General features: G+C 53.9%; 1 protein-coding gene across 8 annotated transcripts; it reads right to left on the bottom strand.

The window, feature by feature from the left end:
- Positions 1-1,308: 1,308 nt before the first annotated feature.
- On the bottom strand, positions 1,309-22,137 carry LOC118853090 (RNA-binding protein 4). Of its 8 annotated transcripts, none has more exons than XM_036763002.1 (4): positions 7,238-7,591; positions 6,585-7,007; positions 3,275-3,965; positions 1,309-1,715 (listed from the first exon to the last, which is right to left on the bottom strand). In XM_036763002.1, exons 2-3 carry the CDS (start codon positions 6,994-6,996, stop codon positions 3,283-3,285), a joined length of 1,095 nt encoding a protein of 364 aa, XP_036618897.1. In that variant the 5' UTR covers positions 6,997-7,007; positions 7,238-7,591; the 3' UTR covers positions 1,309-1,715; positions 3,275-3,282. The 8 variants fall into 8 exon arrangements, 4 of the variants coding, with proteins under 4 accessions (XP_036618897.1, XP_036618899.1, XP_036618896.1 ...); XR_005010661.1 differs by lacking the exon at positions 1,309-1,715 and adding an exon at positions 4,135-4,238 and having other exon boundaries at positions 3,878-3,965; XR_005010659.1 differs by lacking the exons at positions 1,309-1,715; positions 3,275-3,965 and adding exons at positions 4,153-4,238; positions 5,336-5,550.
- Between the last annotated feature and the right edge of the window lie 1,731 nt (positions 22,138-23,868).

The following is a 23,868-nucleotide window of genomic DNA, read 5'->3' as shown; positions in this document are numbered from 1 at the left end:
TCCTCCCTATCCCCGGGCAGGCCCAAGGTTCTTCTCAGGATTCAGAGCAGTGAGGACGTGCCTGTAAAGATCCCCCTACCCTCAGGTGCAGAATGATCATCTCTGTGGTTTCCCAGCCCAGCGCTGGTTGGCAGAGGCACAGCGAGGCAGTGCCAGCCTTGCCCACATCATACATGGAGAGGAGGGCTCAGGATTTCCTGACTCTGGAGCCAGACTCCTATCTATCCTGCCCCATTGTCTCACAAACTATGATTCAGAAGAAAGGAGGCTCAGCCACCTCGTTCCGGCAAATTTCCCCAGCCTTCTGACTGGGCCTAGCCTTAAAACCCAGTCTTACCAAGCATCCCACTTCTCACTAAGTATCTCCACAGGAGCACCTTTTGGGGGTGGGTGGCAAAGACAGCCATGCTTCAGAGGACACCTTCCCTTGGTTCTAGAAAATTAGTAACACAGCTAAGGAGGGTTCCAGCCAAATATCCAACCATGTGACTTCTAGCCTTTGACTCAATTACAGTGATGTTTCTTTAAAGACAGAACAAAAAGCAGCTCAGTCTAACTCAATCTGAGCTCTCCGACATGACAGCCACGACCCGGTCTTCTAGCCTCCGCACCTGCGTCGAGCCGACCACTAGAACACTAAGCCAGGCATTCAGGAGCCTTGAGGACTCACCTCCCCGCAGAGGCAGCAGCTTCGAGCTAATCACAGGCCTAGAGTCTGTTGGTGGTGGTGCTGTAGGCAGCAGCAAAGAGATCTCCAGGTAGAATGTGGAGGTAGCTATGCTTTGGCACAGCTCGAGTCAGCCAGCCCTTCGGCCTCCTGTAGCAAGGTCAAGGCTGCTCAGGATGCCTGTTCCTTGCCTGATGAAGCAGTCTGATGCGAGGCATCTACCCTAAGGCCTAGGATGGCCAGCCTCCAGATCAGGGCCGACTGGAGATTGCAGATAAACTAGAAGACCTCTATTCAGCACTGAATCAATCTGTGAATGTTATCTTTTCAAGCCTGCCAATACTCAAAGGAAAGAGCCAGGCCAGTTAATCAGCAAGCGGGCCATGGTGGTCAAGCCTACGGGTAAACGATGCACAAACCAGCTTTCTGGTATCTGGGGAAGAAGCCCTTTCTCCCTAACTTTCTCTGCCTTGGCCTCCCCTCTTATGCTCATCAAGAGCAGCTGAGTGGCTAGAAATGATTCCAAATCAATCACCCCCCACTTCCCCTCTAGGTATAGATAAAGGACCCAAGAACTCACCCCCAGATAAGGACTCTCTCAAAACAGACACACCCTAAATTGAAAAACATTTATTTCACTTAAAAAAAAAAAAAGGTGACCAACTCTACATGTCTACCCATCGCAAGCCACTAGGGGCAAAGTGGAGAAGGAACCAGAGCCCCTCAGCAACTGTGATGATCCCCCAATTCAACACCTAGTGAAAGCAGATGAGTGGGGAGACAACACAGGCCCTGCCACAGTTTCTGGACATAGTTAAGGCTACTGGGAGAACAGAACAGGGGTAGGAAGGTACTGGAGAACGAAGGGGGAAGGGGGGTGGCGGGGTGGGTAGAGGAGAGTCTCAACTTAGCAAGGTTAAATTAAAGTCCGTGGTTCCTGAGGGACCCAATGCACAAAGCCGTGAGAACATCCCGAAGATGGGGGACCACGAAGGGTGAATTCTCATGCACAACCGCATCCCAGGGCTTCAGCCCCCACACATCCCACCTGAAAGAAAGCACAATACATGGGCTTACAGTAAAGAAAAGCTCAGCATGGCTGTGAAAATCCATCTCCTCCCTTCCCTCCTGGGATGGCCTTCAAAGCCTCACCCTCTCTCAAAGCATTGCACAGGCAATCTTCACTCCGCACCCCCCCCCCCAGATGAAAGGCCTTAAAACCAGAAAGCAATGGGAAGCGCAAAAAGTCCTGTGCCTTGTTCTCTGACTCCTTTCCTGAAGGGCCAGTGGAAGAGATAAGGGGATGGGGAAACACTGACACCCAACTGTTTCTGACGTCACCCCAAGAGGGGAACCTGGTCACAAGAGACCCATGTGTCCAAGAGGACACCCACAGTGAGAGAGGGAGCAGCCAGCAGGCCTCTAGAGAGTAAGTCAAGAACAGGGTTCAGGCTGGCAAGGGCTTCTCAAGTCACACCAGCTTTAGGAATTAAAGACAAGCACCAAGGCTCCCAAGCATCCACCTTCACCTGGGAAGAGCCTCAGATGTTAAGGGAGAGCAGATGTGCTGGAGAGGACACTGGCTGAGGAGTCCAGGACTTTGGGTGTGATTCCCGGCTGAGACCTTGTGCAGACCCTACCTATCTACCAAGCTACCATCAGGGTGGCCACAGGAAATGATAGTCTCTAGAAAGGGCAATGAGTCAATTGAAACAAGGGGAACTAACAAGAACCTTTGATGAGTCAGGGGTCCCAAAGCTGTGGAAAAACAGGAGGGGTCCCAAAGAGCAGAGTAGAAGAAAAAGCCAAGAGCCCCAAAAAGCATCTTTGGGGGCCAGATCTCAGAGCAAGAGGCTACAACTTCCTGAGTTTCCCCATATAAAAATTAAAACTAAAAGGGCTATCCAAAGTACAATTTTAAATGAAACCAGGTGACTTAAGAGGACAAGAAACTATCACCAAGTGTGCAAAGAACAATGATAAAATGATAATGATAAAACCGAACAAGGTAAGACAAGACAGGACTGCCATCATCAATTACTGAAGCCTAAACTTTGGGAACACCCAGTGCAGGACCCCAAGATCTTACGCTAGGAGGAACGAGCTCACCCTGCAGCCTAACTAGCCGAACTCTGTTCATCAGAACAACTTTTCTGACTGACATGTTGCCACGCAGAGGACCCTTGCTGCACCCTCTGCCTGATCCTGCCCTGAGGGAAACCCTATCCTGTGCCTGCTGGGATGTAGCTCCTTGGGGATCATTATAGAACAGGCAGCGGGCAGATGTGCAGCCAAATCAATAGTAGAGACCCCTGGAACCAGGAAGTTCAGAGGCACTGCCATACTTCGTTTTCTTTCCAGCCCAAAAGGGAAAAAGATTAACTCCTGCCATGCCAACAGTAGCAGGGCCTAGGAAATCTGCCACAAGGGCCAGGGACTTGAGATAGCACCGATGAAGAGGCAACAGATGTCTAGAATTCATCCCCGCCCCCACCACCTCCCCACCCCCCACTGACAACCCCATTCCTGGGTAAGCAACATAGCAGCCTGGACTCTGGGGCTGCCAAAGGTAACAAAACCCCAAGAGGGCAACCACACTGCTCTCACCTCAAGCTTTAAAAGGCCGAGTACCGCGCCCGGTCTGCATACTGCTCCCGCTCGTACCGTGCCACATCATACAGAGAATTCCGTGCAACTGCCGAGGCCTGGGACAGGTCATTCTCGTGCCCGTAACCGTAGCCCTCTCCAACAGTCGGGACCAAGGGGGCACGGCGCAGGGGGCTCCGGTCCCGTCCGTAATAGGAGGTGGAGGCTGCGGTGACAGCAGCTGCCGCGGCTGCAGCAGCAGCAGCGGTGGCGGCGGCAGCTCCTGAGGTTGGCAACAGGTGTCTATCATAGGGGTCGACAGAGGTGGAGGTGAGATGACTGGCCATGACTGGGTTCTGGACTTGTGGGAGCTGGGACAGGGTCTGCTCTGCATAGTTGTATGCAGAGGCTGCCGCTGCCGCCGCCACCGCCTCATAAGACCGGACTCGACATCGCTTGTAGTAGGCATCAAGCGCTCCGTATGCGTTACTGTAATACACTGACTCCCCGTAGCTCATGGCGTAGGGTGCACGAATGGCTCCGTACTGCTCGTTATACTGCTCGGTCAGGTCTGCCATGCGGCCCGTCCGATCCACCGGACACTCTTTGGACCAGTGGCCCTCTTTCCCGCACCGATAGCAGCCGCTCTGGTCTCCCATCCCAGGGGCGGTCCGGAGCCGGCTGGTGGACAGCTGCACGTGCATTCGTTTGCCTTGAAGAGACAGACGCAAGAAGGGTTGCTATAAGTCAGTCACAGCCCTGGCCCCGGGCCCCAGACTCCTCCACCACAGCAAGAGCTCCTGGAAGCCATCTCGGAAGCAAGCCAAGCTCAGCATCAGAAAGACACTTAACCATCTAAGGCACCAACACAAGGAACTCACTTGAGAGGCCTGGTCTCTCTCCAGCATCAGGGTTTCTGGCTAAGAAGGCTCTCCACTAAACTGGTTAACCAGCCATTATCAAGGAAAGGAAAACCAATCTTGTCCTAAGAAAGAATCGTCAAGTCCTTGGTGAGTGATCTGCCTGTCACTGCAACCCCTCTGCAAGTCAGCTGTCAGCACCCCACCCCACCCCCATGGCTCCTCTGTTCCCCAAAGGAGTGCTGCCTTCACTTAACACGTGCCCCGTGTCCCCCACAACGGCAAGATCCAGCTGAGTGGCCAACACCCCTACCCACTACCAGTACTATGGGAAGAGGTTAGAAGAAAAGCTCTAAATCCCTAAAGTCGTCTGTCATCTCAGAAGGGCACGTGGCCCTGACCCCAAAGTGCCTTTTCAAAGACCAAGGCTGAGCACCCTCTACTTCCCAAGGCCTATATATGCCCGACAAAATGTCCATTGGTGAGAGGTAGCAGCAGGAAAATACCGACAGCCAAGAGCACTGGTCTTCCAGACGGAAGACCTCGGGGCCAGCTGTGAGTCATGGCCAATCAGCTCCCCTGACAGCAGCCGCACATCACAGAACTGTCAACCTTCAAATGCCATAGAAGAGTGAGCGACTGTCAGAGATGGTTTACTAGGTGAGACACACAGGAGCCCAGAGTACTTTTCCCCCCTGGAGCCTAGGACAATGTGACAGACTAGCCATTGTGAAAGGTTCTAGCTGGAATCTTCCCTTTTTGTTTTCCCAAGCCTTTGTCCACCACTTTGATGGGTTGTAAGCGGTCCGCTGGTGTCAAGGGGCAGGCCATTGGATTTTAGTGACCAGCAGTTTGGAGTTATGCCAAAGGCAGGAAGAGAACTAGGCCCTCCACAAAATCAGGATTTCTCAGAGGAAAAAACTATTATATTGGAGAAAGGGGTAGTAAAGATAGAGATGGGGGAGAGTGGAGAGGTGACAAGAACTGGAGAACAAGGAGGAGGAAAGTATGGATCATCAAAACCATCACCTCAGGGGAGGTCTGGTAATAATGACCTTCGCTTTTCTGAAACTCAGGGACCTGAGAGCCTAAATACCATTTGTGGAAAAATTACAAAAGCTTAAGAAAGAAATAACCTGGGAATGGAATAGGAGAATACTTCTGAAAGCCAACACAGACCAGGGCCTAATCATAAAGCAAAAAGAAATGCAGAACTTTTTACCGTCGAAGAAATAAAGTAGGTGTTCTAGAGCAGGAAAGACCCAGAACCGGCTTCTCCGGAAGTGCAGATCCTCCCTTAGACGTGCTCTAATACACAAAAGTCCAAGGGGATCCAAGGTCAGCAAGGCTTTCTATTCACCAGCAACCACCACAAGCAGGCACGTGATCCTCAAACCTGGAACACTCAGCTGCTGGGAGGGTTCCTAATGCTGGTTCCTAAGGGGACATTCAATGAGAAACTAACCAAGAGACTCCAGAGTTCTGGTGGTGGAAATAAGGGGTTTTCCCTGACAAAATGCATACAAATCTGTGAGGGAAAGAGCAGATTAGGGCCTGAGCCCAGGGAGAAGGGACAGAGGCAGCAACAGGCTGAAGAGCTGGCTGTAGGTGGGGGCTCCCTGGAGCGCCAGCCAGTCTTTGGCATCTTTGCTGGGGGCCACTCTGGACACAAACAGCACAAAAGAGCACACAGTGGCTCTCTGCCTTTCCCTTCATTCTAGCCACCCCAAAGTCTGGCCTTTTCAAGGCAGAGAAGACTTGGGGCACCTTTTTAAAAACAAAACCTCTTGAACCCAGGGTTCAGCAGGAGCTCGAGGAAAAAAAAAAAAGCCAAACACTAATTTTAAAGGGCAAACCTGAATCTGAAAAAGATAACACAGGCAAACCATACAAGTCTACGGTCCCAAAATGCTGAGAAACGTGGGGAAGAGGAACCTCGCCCTTAACAAACACTTGGAAAGCTTTCAGCAGCCACGGGAGCCTGCACTAGGACCCTTCTAGACACAGGAACCAGGTGAAAACCCAGGAGCCTTGGGGGCCATGCTGAGAGGTCCTCCTCCACCACCATCCCCTTCTCTCATCCCTCTACATCAGAAACAACCCATCTGGGGAGATCTCTCTTCTCCCACCCACAGTGGCGGAAGAGTCAAGAAGGAAAAATGCTCCTCCAAATTTCAACACATACAACTCCAGGGCAGACCTCTCATTAAGAGTTGTTGACAAAGTAATTCTCAACGTGCCAATTAAAAAGGGAAAACAAGCTCAACCAGAGAGCATCGCCGCTGGCTCTCAAAGCAGTGGCCTTGGCACGGGGCACACCTCATCCTGGGGGAATGGGCATCGGCCTCCGGTGCGAGAAAAACAACCACCGGAGGCAGAGGCAGAAGCGACAGCGACCCCCCGTGAAGTGGGTTCAAAGTGGCCGTGCCATGCGCAAGGACTCTGCCCCTCGGCCCCCGGGCGGCGCTCACCTTGGAACTCGGTGTTGTCCAGGCCGCGGATGGCCTCCACGGCGTCCTCGGCGCGCTCCATGTGCACGAAGGCGTAGTCCTTGACGATGTCGCACTCGATCACGGGCCCGTACTCCTCGAACTTGGCGCGCAGCTCCAGGTTGGTGCACGTGGGGCTGATGTTGCCCACGTGCAGCTTGGTGGAGGCCTTGCTCTTGTTCTTGCTGGCCTCCACGTTGATGTTGACGCCGTGCAGCTTGTAGTGGTGCAGGTTGCGGATGGCGTCCTCGGCCGCCGTCTTGTCCTCGATGTGCACGAAGCCGTAGTTCTTGATGATGTCGCACTCGAGCACCTTCCCGTACTGCTCGAACAGGGCGCGGATCTCCTGCTCCGTCGCCTCGCGGGGCAGGTTGCCGATGAACAGCTTCACCATCTCGACGGGGCCTGCAAGACACCAGGCTGGCACCGCGTCCCGGGCCGGGAACCCTGGGGGGGGGGGAGGGGCGGAGCCTGGGGAGAGGGAACCCACGGGGGGGGGGGGGTGCAGGGACTGGGGCAGGGCGGCGCCGAGGCGACGCGGCTCCAGGGGGCCGCGCGCCACGCCGCGCCCGCTCTGGTCAGGGGCCCCGGCGGTCCCGTCGGGACCGGGGTCGGAGACGGCGCTCGCGGCTCACCCGCACGGGACACGGCGCAGCCTCCTCCTCGCGCCTCTGACAAAACGCTAAAATGGCGACGGCCGCAGCGGCGACTCCGGGCGAAGACGGGGGGCTCAGTCTGCCGCCCGATTGGTCACGCCGCCGAGCGGGAGGCCGGCGTTCCAGGCGGGCCCTCCTCCCTGTTGGTTACGAAACACGTCCGTCACCTAGGGGGCAGGGAAGAACAGACGTCAGCGAACGCTCGGGCTCGTTAGGGGCCAATGAGGATACACTAGGTGCAACCGGGCCAAGCTGATTGGGCAGACAGGAGGCGGGGGAGTGGCTAACCGGGAAACGCAAAGGTAGGTGGGAGGAGAAGCGGGGCCTGCGCCTGGGGTCCCATCCTCACCCCCAGCACTCCCCTCCCCCCCCCGGCCCCGCCCCCGCCCCGCAGCTCCGCGAGAGCATTCTGCCCTGGACATGTCCGGGTCCTGCTGCTCACTGATCCCGGAGCTCCGCAACCGAGACGGCCGGCCAGACTTGGGACACGTGGGCGGCTCGTAGCGGTAACTCTCCAGTCTCGATTTACCCGTAGGGCCAGGGCTGCCCCCGCCGCCCGCCGAGGAGACTGGGCTCCAGGGGGTGCGTGGGCACGTCCCCCTCCCCGGCTCCTTTGGGCTTAGCTGGGAGTTTGGGGAAAAAGAAGAGCCCGCCCCTTGATGGGGGGAGGAGGAAAGGAGACCCCTCCCAAGAAAACGTGCAACGCACCAAGTTTTCCGGTTCCATTTTTATTTTTCTCCAGCCAGGCTAGAACGTGCTCGACACAGCATCCACACAGCGAAGCCCAGCCCGCCCCGCCCCGCCCCCCAGACGCCGGCCCTGCGGGCTATGGACCCAGTACAATCGGACCAAAACCCCAACAAGTTAGAGCGTGGGCGCACGGGCGTCTCCCGGAGACTGCTCTCTGTCCTCCCGGGATGGCTTTCAGGCGAGCGTCATCCTTCGGCTCCTGGGGCTAGTCCTCCGGTCCGGGCACAATCTCAGCCTTAGATAGCGCTGGAAGAAGCTTCATAAAAGGACCCTCTTAGACACTAAAGGCAGGGCATCCAGACAGAAAAGCTTAAAACACAAGAGGGGGTAGCCAACATCTTGGAAGGACCTTTTAAGGTAGAAGGTAGAGAGGGGGAGAGGAGGAAGGCCTGGGCATCTCAGTGCCCTGAGGGAGAAAATCTGGCCAGTCCGATGGGAGGAGAGTCAGCAACCTTTACCCCTGAATACCCCGATCCCGAGGCAGCCAAGCGGCTCAGTGCAGAGACACCCTGGGCCCGGAGACCGGAAGCCCGGAGCTCAAATCCAGCCTCAGACCCTTTCAAGGGGGTGGCCCTGGGGAAGTCCCGTACCCTTTGTCTCCGAGTTCTCCGCTGTAAAATGAAGGTACTAGGAGAACCAAATGAGGCCTCTATACCTCGTAGGCACTTAATAAATGCAGCCCAGACAACAAGCAAAGACACGAAGTGGGGTTGGTGCAGAAAGTAGACAGAATTTAAGGGATCTGACAGCAGCCTCCTTTGAGTCAAGATGGGGTTGACAGCACCCAACAGGCCCAGGCAATCCAGGTGGTGAAATCCTCTCCCTCTCACACACCCCTCAGTGCTACAAACACTTTCAATTCACACCAACATTTAAGCATGGGCTGTGTGCAGATTTGGAAAGTAAAGCTGGCTCTCCACCGAGGGGATGGTGCCCAGTCAGTGCTCTGCCCATCCCCATCCGGCCATCATGCAGCACCCACAGCCAAGCTGTCACAGGCTCAACATGGCTCCGATGGAACCTTTGGCATGTCTGAACTGGCAAGGACCTTGAAACAAAGTTCACATAAAGTCCCAACTGGAGAGGGGAAAGAAGAGACTTTGGAGGAGGCAATGTCAGAGTTGGAAGGAGACTTCCAATACGTAATACCAGAACTGAAGAAATCATTTGATTGGACCCCCAATACACACACTGTGCAGAATCCCAAGGTCCAAGGCAAAGCAAAGATGTGGTTCAGCCAAGGTGACAGTCATTGGTTTTGTTTGCAGTTTAGATAATTTGAAAATTATTGGGGGGGGGGATGTCCTGGCTTTTTAATGGTTTAACAGATTGAAATCCTGGCTTCCATATTGAATAATTGACAAGTCAAATGTCTTTAACCCTCACATGACCTAAATCAAACTGCCTCTAATCAGGCAGTCACCCATGGGCTAAATGAAGCTGGAGTCCCTTCTAAATGGTCCTAGTCCCCTAGGGCCATACATCAGTGACAGAAAAGGGTGGCCAATCTCAGGTCCCAATCATCTACACCTTCAGAACATCAGTCATCAGCTGATGTCATCAACCCAAAGTAGACACAGCACAATCCCCTTCGGTCTGGCTTTGAGAACAGGCTCACTGCAGCTGCTGCACCTGTAGGACCAGACAGGAGGGTCTGTGTGACCCTAGATAAGGGGACACTTCCTGTCTTTAACTTTGGATATCCTCTGGAGCTAGTGAAGCCTTGGACCACTTCTCAGAATGTTGTGAAAAGCAGAAAATGCAGAATGAAAAGACACCCACTAGGTTGAAATACAGTCATCAAAATAGTGAACAATAGTTAATAGTGACCCCAGGCCTAGGTAACCAGTTCTAATTCTGGCCTCTTCAATGAGCCCACGCCTGGCCAGGAAAACCTCCCTTCAGAAGGGGTGGTCAAGTCTCTTCTGTTTTCCCATAGTAATGCCAGGATGGAGCTGTAGAGTGAGGCCACCACACCAAGGTGCTAACCCAGGGAAGCGCCTCAGATTAAACCCAAATGAGATACAACCATCCATTTCCTGGGAAGTTGAGAAGCTGGATCAGTTTAGGTCCCTTAGGGATTGTTACTTGGGTGGTTAATGAAGAGATCACTCTGGGCCCAGGGGCCATCTAGAACAGACCAGAGCCACTTCTCAGAGGAGGACCCAAACAGCCAGCGATTTTTGTGGGGGGTGAAAATGTCAGCCCCCACTTCTGGCCCACAAGTCATGAAATCACCCAGGCCTCCCAGGGCCCAGCTAAGTGGGCTGGCAAAGCCACTGAATTTAGAGCCCAGAGATGGGCGATAGTGCCCCCCTTTAAAAATGTGTGACCTTGGACAAATCACTCCCCATCTCTGCTCTAAGTCCCTTCCCATTGCTGTGTGAGGGCTTTGGTAAACTTCACAAATAATTTTACACCATACTGTCTAAAGTCCCTTTCCCTAACCCCCTCACTCAGGAAGTTTCTTCTTCCGACCACTTGGTGGTCTCAGAACATTCACTTTCCAGCCAGCTCCTTCCCTAGCTGATCCCACCCCACCACACACACTGACTCCAGCTCCATGGAAGTCTCAACTTTGGATCAGATCCAAGAATATCAGAACCAGGGAGGACCAGAGAATTTGACCAGCATTTCTTAATCGGGGTCCACCTCCATGGGAGAAAAAAATTACTCCTTTATTTTGACGTAACTGGCTTCCTTTGTAATCCTATGTATTTTATTTTGGGCATCAAAATAACATCTCACTGAATGGTCCACAGGCTAAACCAAACTGACAATCCAATGGATCAAGGACACAAAAAAGTTAGGGAACTCCTGATCTAAATTTACCCCATTATAGAAGGGAAAAGAAAGGGACCCAGGGAAAAGCTATGGCCATTCTCCTCTCAACACCAGTCACCAGGAATTGGCTATGGACAGGAATTAGAGGCTATTCCAGTCTCATTATCTGAGAGCTCACCATTCTGTGTATACCCAGGTGCCCCCTCCTTGTTAGAGCAAGCCAGTGTGCCCTTTAAAAGTGCAATGGGAAGGAAGTCCCTCTCATTCTCCCACTGAAAGACTCCCCTCTCCTGTCATAATTTAACTGGCTTAGGGGATTCTATAGTCATCTCGCCAACTAAGTTGGCAACCTCACTTAAGGGGCAGGCCTGTGCCCTGGGCAGTTCCCATCTCTCTCCCACTGCAGTGGAGTTCTTTACACATAGGAAGCTCTTTAGACAGGCTGCCAGAATTGTTGGCCAGAGCCTACAACACTACTGATTCACCACGGCTCTGCACAAAGACTGCATCAAATCAGAGCCAGGTGCGAAAGAAATTGCTTAGAGCCCAATTCAGGCTCTCAGTGCCTCTGAACTGGGGACACTAACTGCAGAGTAACAGTTAAGTGTGTGGACACCAAAATCCTTCCCATTCCCTTTGTGGGTCCCAAAGTCCCCTGCTTTTAAACCCTAGGCCTCTAAATCCAAAGCCTACAGGGCCAAGATTGGCTTGATTGGTGTCTTTGAGGCAGTTGTCACCTAAAAAGACACCTGTAAAAAAACAAAAACATGCTGTGAAGTCCCGTTGCTGGAGACAAAAATACAAAGTGGTCCAAGGAAGCAGGGATTGGAGCCCATGCTGCAGTCGGTTTCCTCCTTTACCCCAAACCTGGTCATCCCAAGGAGGCACCACGGACAGCATGGAGGACTTAACAAGGAGCACAAGTCGTGAACACCTGGTCCAGAGCTCTCAGGTCAACCCTGCTCATACAGGGAGCCTATCCGAGCACCCCCCCTCTCTAGCACCTTCATCTGGTTCTACTCCCTGCCCAAATAGAAGGTACATGTGGTTGTGGGCACTTCCCAACACCCTACTATACCTGTCACCAACCCCCAAGCTGCCAATTCCCTCCACCCGCCTCCAAGGAGACAGGACCCTCAAAGTCAGAAAGACACAATATTAACAGGAGAGGTGACAGAAAATGGTCCAACTGCCCAGTTCCCGACTCTCCTGGGAGGGACAGAGGCCAGGGTGGGGAGAGGGCTGGCAGTAGACCTGCTTGTGGCTTGTCGCTCTTAGCCAAGGAGGAACTTGGAGAGCTGAGGGGTCCAGGGAGCCTGAGCCTGGTTAGGGTGCTCATCCAGGCTCCAGGTGGTTCCAGGTAAATGCTGCAATGAGGACAGTCAATTAATGATGCCCACCCCCCAAAAAAAAACCAGGGGAGAAAAGAGAGAAGACAGTAAATTGGTGACAAGAAATGTTACAATCATACTACTACATCCAATCCTCCAATGTTCCAGCTTAAAAATATAAAATCCGCAACCCATCAGACCCACTGAGAGCTGGAGCCCTACCTACAAAGGCTTACAAATGACCTTAGTGGAAGATGAGTTCTCTTGCCCACCCCACCTCACCGCTCCCCAGATCCCTTCCAAAGAATAAAGGAAAAGCAAAGAATAGAAGCATGCAGGAAAAGAGAATTCAAGCCCAGAATCTCCGGGAGTGAGTGTGTCCTAGCCCAGCTGTTCCTGGGCAGCCCTATGTTGCCCTGAGAGCTCAACACAAGAGCTGGCCTCTGAGCTAGAGGAGCTCTGAGTGCTGACTGTTCGCCCATCCACAGGCAACGAGTGGCCAGGCTTGGCCGGGCCATCCCAGCACACCATCTGCTGGGGGAGACAGTGCCCCCAAATACACATCACCGCAAGAAAGCCTTTGGAGAGCCCCCTCTCCACCCTCCTAGGTGGAGCAGATATCTGGCTCAAGTTAATGCAGGCCCAAACATCTCCTGGCCAGACTCCAACCAAAGTTAAATCCTGAGGCCTTCTCCTGTCTTGAGATCACAATGCCTCCTTTTCCTGGGTCTCAAGGCTAGAAAAAATGTGGCAGCTTTCCATTCCTTGCTGCTTCCCACTTACCTAAACCTACACCAAGCCCAGAGGCCACCACTCTACTCCAGAGCCCCAGTAAAATTGGGAGGCAGGCGCAGGTGACGGCGATGGCAGGATGGAGCAGGGAACCTCCACTGAGACAAGCAGGGTGCCCAAGCCAGCTGCCCCCATGCCATCCCTTCTCCTTCCCAACCACCCCAATGCACAGGTCACCCCATGTACAGGTGCCATGAAGCAGAGGCACCACAAGCCCGGCGTGCCAAGTTGGTCACCTCCCAGTGACCTTCCTGTCAAAATGGGTGACTAACCACTGCCCCCCATACCCCACAACCTAATGGTTCTGCCCCCCTGGATTTCTGGGATCAAAGTCCAGAGTGCCTTCACTTTAGCTGCCACATCTTTCTGGATGTCACCACTGGCTCCTCGGTGATACTGAGTTCAATCAAGACAATGACAACCAGGTTTCCAAACTGCAAATTGCCCCAAGTTTTATTCATAGTCCATACAAAAGGAGAAAGAAAAAAATGAAGTTTCTAATACCCCCTACTTGGGGAAGATGGGGAACGAGGGGCTGGGGTACGCTGCTCAACATTGGCTCTGCTCGCAGTCACCAGGAACCCCACCTCCAAAGCGGCGTGGGGGCAGGGATGGGGTAAGGGAGCACAGGGGACGAGGGGGCTGACCCGTCCCCAGCCTTCCCCATCTCTCAAAAGAAAAAGACGCCGCTGACCACAGCCATGGGCTGCTTCCTGTCCAGAGGACCTCAAACATCGCGCACAAAAATCCAAGGGAGTTCAGGAAAAAGATAAAAACATAAAGAGAAATTCCTGCTCAGTAAAGGTGGGAGGTCAGGGGTAGGGGACTGGAATTGGAAGGGGGAGCCGACCGTCTGGAGCCAAAGGCAAGACTTACTGCTGAGGCGGAGAAAGAAAAGTTTACTGCCGCAACACTACAAAGATTCGGCTGCCTTGGACAGAACCACGCTGGAGGAAGGGGACTCAAACTCGCTCTTACCGAACGGGCCCCCATCCCCCCCCCCACCTCCTCCTCGCTCCACTCCCACCCACCCGCAGGACAGCCCTACAGGCGGCGCTGGTAGCCAGAGTGCATCTGCGCTGCCCGCAGGTACTCGCTATAGGAGCCCGAATAGCGAGCGTAATCGGAATGGGCATCGGGCAGGCGACGGTAATCCAGCGAGGACTTTGTCGGCGAGCGGCGGAACGAAAGCTGCGAGTCTGATAAACGGCGGTAATCAGAGAGCTCGGCTAAGCGCCGGTTGGAACCATACCTGGTCGAGAGAAGAAGACAGTTGGTGAATGAAACAGTTGTCGGGGAAGGAGCTCCAGCTGGGTAGGGGGGGAGATGCCAATGGAGTCGGGACTGCCCATGAACAAACGAACTAGGCTGGCCAGACAAGTCTCCAACAAAGGGGTCTTATGTGAGTGCTTTCCACCCCCCAGGGATGCTGATACAGGGCAAGAAAAAATCAAATCTGGGATAAACTGGGGGTGAGGGTGAGGGTGGGGAACCAAGCCTTTCACTCACACCTTCCCTTAGGGTCCAGACCCAAAATACTATCTGGCCACCATTCGTTACTACATCACCAAAGAACACCTCGGGGGGAGACCCACAGTGAAAGGTCCAGGTCAGAGAACCAAACTTGTTGCTTTGGAACGGCGAAAGCCAGCAAGATGCCCGACGTGCCCCAGAGCAGACGCGGTATTGACTACCAGGGTATTGATTCAGATCTTTCTTTGTGTGCCCTCAACTTCCCCATCTCCAAAGCCACAGCTATCCCAACCAGGACAGCCATGTCACACATTAGGGGTCATTCAAGATGGTGGGAAAGATCAGGGACCCGTTCACCAGCAAGGTATGCAGTGGCACATGGGTTGACCCAGACAGGCACCTCCTCTCACAGCCTCAAGTGGCTGGCTCTACATCAAGCCACATTCGGTTGCTGTCTAAAACCACATCTAACAGGGGCTGCAAAAAGACCTACCACTTGGCCTCAAGGCATCCCATGGAGCACCAGGAAAAGTGGAGAGTGAGAAAGGGTCATTTGCTCTAGCTTCCCTCCCATCCTAACCTTAGCCCCGAGCCCAAGGCCCCAGCCAGGGGGCAGAGCCTGGGGGCATACAGTACCTTTTCGACATGATGGAGGCGGCCTTTTTGTAGGGATCGTCGTAGCTGTCTCGGGGTGGGGAGAGGCGGGTACGCTCATAGGGCGGCGGGGTGCTGGTAGCGGCGTTGGCAACAGCCCCCTGGGACAGGGACAAGTAGGCTGCGGACGGCTGGCCCGCCCCCTCATACGTGGCACCTGGCTGGCCCCGGTAGGAAGCAGCAGCAGGCTGGGGAGGCTGCTGTTGGGCAGCATAGGAAGAACCCAACGGGGCCGACGACTGAGTGCGGTAGGGAGCAGCCAGGGCTGCCGCAGTGGGCTGGGCGCCATAAGCAGCTGCCGCCCCATAAGAGCCAGTGGCTGCAGCCGACTGAGCCCCGTAGGAGCCAGAGAGGCCCATGGTGGCCTGAGCTCCATATGCATTCAGCTGTGCTGTGACGACTGGCTGGGCGCCGTAGGAACCTGCGAGGGGGCCCGCTGCCTGTGCTGCATAGGCGGCTGGCTGGGCGGCATAGGCTGCGGCAGTAGCCGGCTGAGCCACGTAGGCAGCTGGCTGGGCAGAATAGGAAGCAGCTGGCTGGGCTGCATATGGGCCAGACTGGGCATTGTAAGAGGCTGCTGTGGGCTGAGCATTATAGGAGGCTGCAGTAGGCTGGGTGTTATAGGAGGCCGCCTGGGCCCCATAGGCAAGTGAGGATGCTGCAGGCTGGGCCCCATAGGAAGCTGCCTGAGCCCCATATGAGGTCAGGGAAGAAGCTGCCGATTGGGCATTGTAAGAGGAGGCAGCAGCTCGCACCCCATAGGAAGCTGGCTGATTACCGTAAGAGGCAAGGGAGGAGGCCTGGGCCCCATAGGAGGTGAGAGAAGAGGCTGCAGCTGACTGGGCCCCATAGGAGGTAAGGGCCGAGGCTGAGGGCTGGGCACCTCCGTAGGGGCCAAGTGAAGAAGCTCCCCCAGGCTGAGAGCCAGGGCTAGCCAGCTGGGCCCGGTATGGGGCTCCCAGGGACACTGAAGGCTGTGCCCGGTAGGAGGCTGCCTGGGCAGTCATGGGCTGGGTCCGATAGGCAACACCCAAGGAAGCAGAGGGTTGGGCTCTATAGGCCGCCCCCAGGGAAACTGAAGGCTGGGCTCGGTAAGTGGCTGGCTGGGCCGTCAGTGGGGTCACGTAGGAAGCTCGGGGAGGTGAGCGGCGCAGGGGACTGCGGTCACGGCCATAGAAAGGAGGGGAGGGCTGCCGGGGCCGCCCATCGAAGCCGGTGGTGCTGTTGCTGAAGGCCTGCTGATAATCAAAGGTGGCAGAGAAGCCGCCAGTCCCAGGGAATGCAGTGTCGCCAGCCCCTGGCTTCTTGGCCTTTTCCCCAGGGGCTGCCAGGCCCGCTGGCCCCTTCTTCTGACCTTTGATGGAAAGCTCCACGTTGATGCGCTTGCCCTTCACCTCCTTGCCGTTGAGCTGCTCGATGGCGGCTTTGGCGTCTGCTTCCTTTTCCATGTGAACAAATGCATAGTCTGATAAAGCAGCAGACAGAGGGGTTAGCGGTTAGGGGGTAAAGCCCCAAACTGGGGACACACACACACACACACACACACACTCTCTCTCTCCCCAATGGCAGGTTCTGGCTGCTGCCAGTTACTTCCATACGCCTCCAAAACTTTCCTTCTGGACTTGGTGCCCAGGCCAGAAGGCTGCCAATGGCCTCAGGGCAGTAAGAGAAACTCCATTAAAAGGACTTCCAGCAAAGCTGTGAATAAAAAAGCTTCCTAAACTGCCAGACCAAAGGAGAGATGGGATCTTTAAACAGATCACACCCAACGAGCTCAAGCCTCAGACTTCTTTAGAGCTTACAGCTGCCACTCACCTGAGTTTATACCCAGGTATCAGCTTCCACACCCTGGGAATCACTTGTTTTACCCTGGGGGAGGGGGGGGGCACTGAGCCTAATTACAGCAAAGACACCAGTTCAAACCAAGTTTTACCCAACAGGGGTAGCCGGCCATCAGCAATTTCAGGAATGACCCAACTTGACCAAGAATTTCTCACATCTGTAAGGCACTTTACAAAAACAGTCACAACCATTTTATCATCTGACTCTCATGAACAGCCTATAAGGGAGGCAGTCACAGATTACTGTCTCCATTTTATAGATTAAGAAAGTGAGGTCCAGACTTGCCTGTAGCTAGACAGGGAATGAGGGGCAGAGCTAGACTTAAATCCAAAAAGTCCTGGATCCAATCCCAGGATTTTTCTGCTCTGACTTAGTGAGGTCTCAGAACCTCAAAGAAAGCACAACCCAGGCCAAAACCTCTTGCTTGCTCCCATAGGCTGAAACATGGGGAGGGGAGGATCACATAGTAAGCATACCAAAGGGGATGGAGAAAGCATAGGCAATAAAGTCCAAGCGCCCCTCTACCCCAGGCTCACCCCCAGGGCCGCACTGCTTTTGCAATTTCCTGTTCCCAACACCAAGATCAACCTGTGCCCACATTGAGCCTCTGTGACACTGATGGTTTAGCTACAAGAGACTTCTGATCTGACCAGTCCCAATCATTGTGGCTGGAACCATGTCTATCCGCAAAGCACTTGGTGCTCCTTCCCCCAAGGTCCTCATCTGGGACACTCAGAGGACCGTTCGACTGGTCAGTGCAGAGATGACGTCAGACCACTTTCCAACACCACAGAATCTGACCCCACCCCACCCCCCAACAACACTAGGGATCAGAGGAAGAGGGTATGGGCAAAGTGAAGGCTAGAGAGAAAGGAGCAAGAGAATAAATCCTCAACAGCACAGTCTGGCTCTGGGAAGATACAGGAACTAAGCCCCTACATCAGGAACAGAGGCAAAGTACTCACTTCTCACTAGTAAGTGGACCATAAAGTGGAGCCTTCTCAGTGCTCAAAGACAATGGAATTTTCTGCTCCCAAACAAGAACTTATGAGAAATCCATTGACTATGGAGCCTCCCTCCCTAGTTGTTCTCCATGGGCTCCAGTATAATCTTCTGTTCCACAACCAACAAAACTCAAATGCAACTTATGGGGAAACGCCTCTGAGGGAAGCAACATGGAATAACCCAAATGGCGCTGGGGACTAGACAGATGAGTGGGCTTCAGGAGCACCACCAGTGACCTTGGTCAAGTCTCCTGACCAGTGGCCCCATCTGTCCAATCTGTCTTGAGCTGAGGAACATGAAAGCACTTCGCAAAGTGTCATGTCATGCAGTATACACAAGCTCTCCCATGCTTGTTCAGGAGAATTCCCTCCAGATACCAACTCTCAGTTGTTCTAAGAAAGCAAACAAGAGGCAGCATCCTTTGTATTTGCAATCTTAGAACCTAACATAGACAACAGAAGAGTGAAGCCAAGGGAAACAAATCCCACAGCCAGACCCAGCTGTCCTTACCATTCAACCAGGTAGAACACAAGCTCTCCTCTCCCTGGAGAAGGGAAGAGTTCACACAGGGGAGAGGGAGGAAAGCACTCAAAGCTGACCTAAGGAAAGGTAAGGCAGCAGAAAAGGGGGGGGGGGGGGGCCATGGATCTTAAAGGAGTGAGCCAGCTGCCCTGGAGTGGGGAGAAATAAAACATGAACAAGAATCACCTGGGCATCTGTAATGAGTCCTGATATGGGTGGAACTGGGCAAAAGCAACCAGTGAGCACTGGGAAGAATTGTAAGCTCAGGTCCCTTATTATAGTGCAACTCTGTCCATTTTTTTAAAAAGTTTTAAGAGCCAGGTTGCTAATTATCTTGAAATCCACATAAAATACCACATTAAAATCAACTGGACAAAAAAAAAATTCACCAGATCACAATCGAACCCCATCCATGAAGGAGGGTCATGGGAAGCAGATAAAAGCATATGCCCAGCGGGCTTATGGAGCCACTGGCCTGACTAGTCTCAAGAAAGCAAGCCTCACTAAGGGAGAGGGCCTGGGGCCAGCAGGAAAGACCAGATCCTAGGTCCTCCAAGAACACCAGGAAAACCATCTGAAGATTCAAAGATCATCTGGCCCCCCAATTTAGATGATAAGAGTACGGAGAACTTTCAAGAAGACTCCTTTTGCTTAGAAAAAGTAAGTAATCGAGGATGCCCAGCATCACTGCACAATTCCCTCTGCTACTAAGACACAGTGGGTCCTAAGTGTGAGGTGGGAATAGCTTCTCCTTGGAATCCTCCTAGGCTTCTCAAAGGCTCATGATGGGTCTTGAAAACAGAGGCCAATACAAGTTCCCCACTTCTCTGGGCAGCCAAAGGACGAAGGCATAGATCAGCTCAAAACTGCTGCTGTAGTATACCGAGCCATTGATGGTCACCTCCTTCCTCCTTCTTCCTGCACCTAGGCCATAGGCTACACTAAAGAAGGACCAACTCCCCCCAAAATGGTAGGCTTTTGGTTTTTTAGTGGTAAAGACGAGAGTCAATGCAGTAGGAGATAATGAAAAACAGCTCCTCTTTCTTAGCCATCGTCTATATTACCTCCTCCCTTCACACATTCTCTGTCCAAACTTATTTTCTCAGCCAATGAAAAAAGGATTCCATGGAGTCATACATCCTCTTCCTGTCTCCACTATTTAAGAGTCTCCCATAGATCTTTCTGATGAAATCAAACAATTCATCCATAAGCAGAGTCCCTACTACAAATAAATACTTTCAAAATACTTGACATAGCAATAGACACATTTCTGCTCGTAGGTACACAGACATTCTCCAGATGCTTCCAAAGGAAATCCCAGGCGCCTCCCAGCCCCACTCTTCTCAGTCTAAGCAAGCAGTGCAGGATGATGCAATCACTTTCCCTCCGATACCTGGCTTCTGAGAAGGCACTGAGCAGAGAGGGTTCCTTGACACCATGAATTCTACGGCAATTCTAACCTCCCAGAATCGAGTTTCTCAATTCTCCACTCAGAACCCACCCTGCAGAAGGAGCCACTCTGACACTGATTAGGCCAATTAGAGACCAAGAGTAGCCAAAGGCAGATTCCCCCACTTTCTTCCTTCAAGTTCTTTCCATCCTCTCCTCAAAACAAAAGCAAACTGCAAACCCCATAGCCTGCCCCAGAACACCTGGCAGAGGAGCCTGGATCCGGATATTCCTGGACTTCCATAACCTGAGTTGAGGAAAATAGAATGCAATATTAATGCAGGATGAGAAGGCTATTTCCATTCAGAAGGGGAGGGCCAAATTAAATCTTTACTCTTCCCACCCCTTACTGGAAGAAGTACATCCACCGAGGAGGAGGAGCCTTCCTGGACCAGACCAACAGATCCAGAAATCACATAGAGGGTTTCTGTCCCTAACACTCCTCTTACTGAGCCCTAACAGCCCCCAAATAGAGGCACAAAAGACCCTCGAGATACATCCCACCACCCTCTCTTCTAAGATCCAAAAAAATTATTACAGCTTCTGCAGATGATCAGGAGAAGCTAACCTGATCCCCTCTAGAAAAGATGCTGAACTACACAAGGGTAATGCCTCTTCCTAATGCCTTCCAATTCCTGCCACAAATGACAGAACCCTGGACAAACTGTCCAGCCTAAAACAAAGTAACAAATGGGGCTGTCTGAATTACACAACATTTATCTGCTACATGTATCTGTACAATACAATGATCCAAGACAACTCTGAAAGACTTGTAACAAAAAATGTTATTCAGCCCCAGATTAAGAACTGATGGTGTTTGAATACAGACTGAAGCATGCTTCTTTTTCTTTATTTTTTCTTGAAAGTTCTTTTCTGGTTTATGTTTTGTTTCACAATACGACTATTACGGATGTGTTTTGCATAGCTACACGTGTATAACCTATATCGATTTGCTTGCTTCCTCAATGAGGGAGGTGGAGAATGAGAAAATTTAGAACTCAAAGTTTTAAAAACAAATGTTAAAAATTGCTTTTACATGTGCTGGGTAAAAATAATATAACAAATTCAAAAATAAATGAAAATAAGCACTTTTAAAAGAAGAATATCTGCTGTATAAAAGAGAAACTGAGTATTAAGCCACCCCAAGCGGATGACTGGAAAAGTAAACCATTCCAGTTAATTGGGGAGGCCTAAATCTGCCTCCTTTAATAGAAGGATGGTTAAGGACAACAAAAGACCCCGGCATCCAACAGTGACTTGCAGCACGCATACCTCGTGCTGGGAGCTAGGCCCCAGTTTACAGAATGGGGCAAAGTTCTTCGGCAGACTAAGGCCCACTCACTGGGTGTCCAACCACAGGGATTTAAAGGGAGGAACGTGCCAGGGCCCCCTCCTCTCCCTGTACGTCCGTGGCTGCAAAGCTGGGCTCTGGGGGAGGCCAGCGGAGGAAAAACCCCCTTCGGAGGACCGGCTACTTAGAAACTGCAGGGCCCCGTTACCTTCCGCTCCGGCGCATTCGTCTGCATGGAACCGGCGGAAGGGCGGGCCCAGAGCCCTGACCTTTCACCCCTCGCCTCCGACCGACGTCCGAAGGGGTGGGGGTGGGCGGCCCCCGCGCCTCCGGTTCCGGCGTGTTCCCGTCACTTCCCAACACTTTCCGACCGCTCGGCGACCGCCCCACCCCGCCCCCGGAAGAGGGGGAGGGGAAGGCGCGCCCCCGCCGCGCACACGCGTCCCCGTCCCCCCACACTGGTCAGCGGCTTAAAACGTCCTCGCCGCCGACGGGCGCGGCCCCGACACGCGCCCCCGCGGGTCCTGGCCCCGGCTCCCCTCCCGGGCGCGCCCCCGCGTTACCTTTGACCACGTCACACTCGATGACGGGCCCGTGGCGCTCGAAGAGGCTGCGCAGCTCCTGGCTAGTGCACGCAGCCGACACGTTCCCCACGAAAATTTTCCAAGTGTTGAGAGGCCGCGGACGCGACATCTCCACCACGAGGGCGCGCCCCGGCCGGAGCTCGTGGCCGTGTAGGGCCTCGATGGCGCGCAGCGCGCCCGCGGCCTCGCGCACGTGCACGAAAGCGAACTGCTTCATGACGGCACAGCTCATGACGGTGCCGAAGCGCGAGAAAAGGGCCGCGAGCTCCTCCGGAGTCGTGTCCGCCCCATCTACGTTCCCCACAAAGATCTTCATGGCACCGCCGCCCCCGGCCAAGAGCTCGGACCCCCGCCTTTCCCTGAGCGACGAGCGAGACGTCCACCCTGACGGCCGTCCTCCCCTGGAATGGAGGACGAACGAGAACCCCGCCGCGCAGGCGCACCGCGCCGGCCAATCACAGCCGGCGCTCCGCGCCACCGCTGGCCAATGAGAGCGGCGGAAAGGGCCGCGCGCTGGGAGCAGCCAATCCCCGCGGCAGGGAAGCCCGCTCGCTGGGCGAGGGAGTTCGGAAGGAGGGGCGGCGGCGGCGCGCGCGCGACCAACGGCCGCCCGCCCCACCTCTCCTCCCTTCTTCTCCTCCCCCGACGCGGGGGTTCGCCGGCGGGAGCTGAGCGGGGGTGGGGTGGGGGGCGAAGGGCGAGGCGGGGAAGAGAGGGAGAGAGCGAAGATGATGACCCGAACCGCAGGGCCCCGCCCCGCAGACCCCGGGGCGCGGCCGGCCTCCTGCCGGCGGAGGGGAGGGGCTCCGAGCCCGAGGTGGGGCAATGGGGCGGGGCCGGCACGCTGGCCCAGCTCAGCCCCTCCCCCGCTCCCCCAGCCCTCTCCTAGACCTTTTTTGGCTGCCCAGTTCCCTGGGGACGCGGCCCCGGCCCGTACCTCTGCGGCTTGGCCTCCCATTCCCCCTCGGCTTCCTGGCCCTCGACGTTCCAGTGCCGCCGTCCCCCAACGGCATCGGCATTCCATCCCCAGCTCGGAGCCTGGAACCGTGCGGTGGGGGGGAGTGGGGGGGCGCGCCGAGGAAGGTGGCCACTTCCTGGCCCAGCGATTCAGAGCTGGGAACAGGAAAGTGGCCGAATTCGAACCCAGGACTTCTGCCTCCAAACCACGTGGTCAGTTCCCCCCCCCCCAGGGCAGCGACCCCTTGACACACGCGTGATGTGTGGCCCATGTTGGCCCTCTCGTAACTCCCAGTGGACTCTGCCCATCGTGGGAGCCCTTAGCATTCATGGCTGGCAGGGAGGCCAGGGGCTGCCCCTTATATATCGCTCCTCTTGCCCCACTCGAGACTGCCCTCCGCCCTCTCCTGTTTCTGGTCCTTAGTAACTTGTAGCCTTCCCTGTTCACCTTAATGCTCAATCAGCCAATCTACGTGTACTAAGCACCTACTATGTGCCAGGCACCGGGCAGCATGTGTACAAGGACAGGACAAGTAGAAAATAGTGGAGGGAAGGTGCTGGGATTCAGAGAGGTTAAAGCCCGGAAGCCGATAGGTGGAGATGAGGAGAGCATCCCATGGTCAGGATGAGCCAACACAGGGAGGCAGGTGAGTCAACGCATCCTGGACTTCTCATCAGTCTTCTCATAAGAAGTTGCTCCATGGAGCAACTAACGTGAAGTCTTTGTTTTCTGCTTCCCTCTGATTTCAGTGGTGTAGTTAATATAGGAAACTCCCCATGTTCAAATGCCCTCCACTGATACAGATTAGCAACTGGAATTTAGAGTTTTTGAGAATTGGCTGGGACACTTAGAGTTTAAGTGACTTGCCCAAGGCCACACAGCTAATATGGATCAGTGGAAGTTTGAATCCACGGCTTTGTGACTCCAAGTACAGCCATCTCTCCATTATGCTACACAGCTTTCCTACCCTGCATACAGCAAGCATTTAATAGATGGTTGTTGAACTGAATCCATGCAATAGGCTGGAGGCATTTCTTCTTTGGATTTAAGCATTCCAAGGATATAATTATGGGCTTTGGGATCATTGGGAGCAGCCCCTAATTTTCCAAGTGTTTCTCTTCAATTCTCAGTTCCATTCACTGTCCATTTACTGTCCGAGACCATTGCCTGGACCA

Source organism: Trichosurus vulpecula, chromosome 6, assembly GCF_011100635.1.
Source record: "Trichosurus vulpecula isolate mTriVul1 chromosome 6, mTriVul1.pri, whole genome shotgun sequence".
Taxonomy (NCBI): Eukaryota; Metazoa; Chordata; class Mammalia; order Diprotodontia; family Phalangeridae; genus Trichosurus; species Trichosurus vulpecula.
Note: the sequence above shows the minus strand (reverse complement) of the source record. Positions and strands in the feature narration are given on the sequence as shown.

Excerpts from the sequence above, each read along its gene's own strand:
- LOC118853090 (XM_036763001.1), bottom strand. The coding sequence starts at position 22,051 with ATGAAGATCTTTGTGGGGAACGTAGATGGGGCGGACACGACTCCGGAG. Across the intron at positions 16,508-21,714 it reads CGAGTGTGACGTGGTCAAAG|ACTATGCATTTGTTCACATG; the intron begins GTAACGCGGGGG and ends CTGCTTTATCAG. Across the intron at positions 14,168-15,024 it reads GCCTCCATCATGTCGAAAAG|GTATGGTTCCAACCGGCGCT; the intron begins GTACTGTATGCC and ends TCTCTCGACCAG.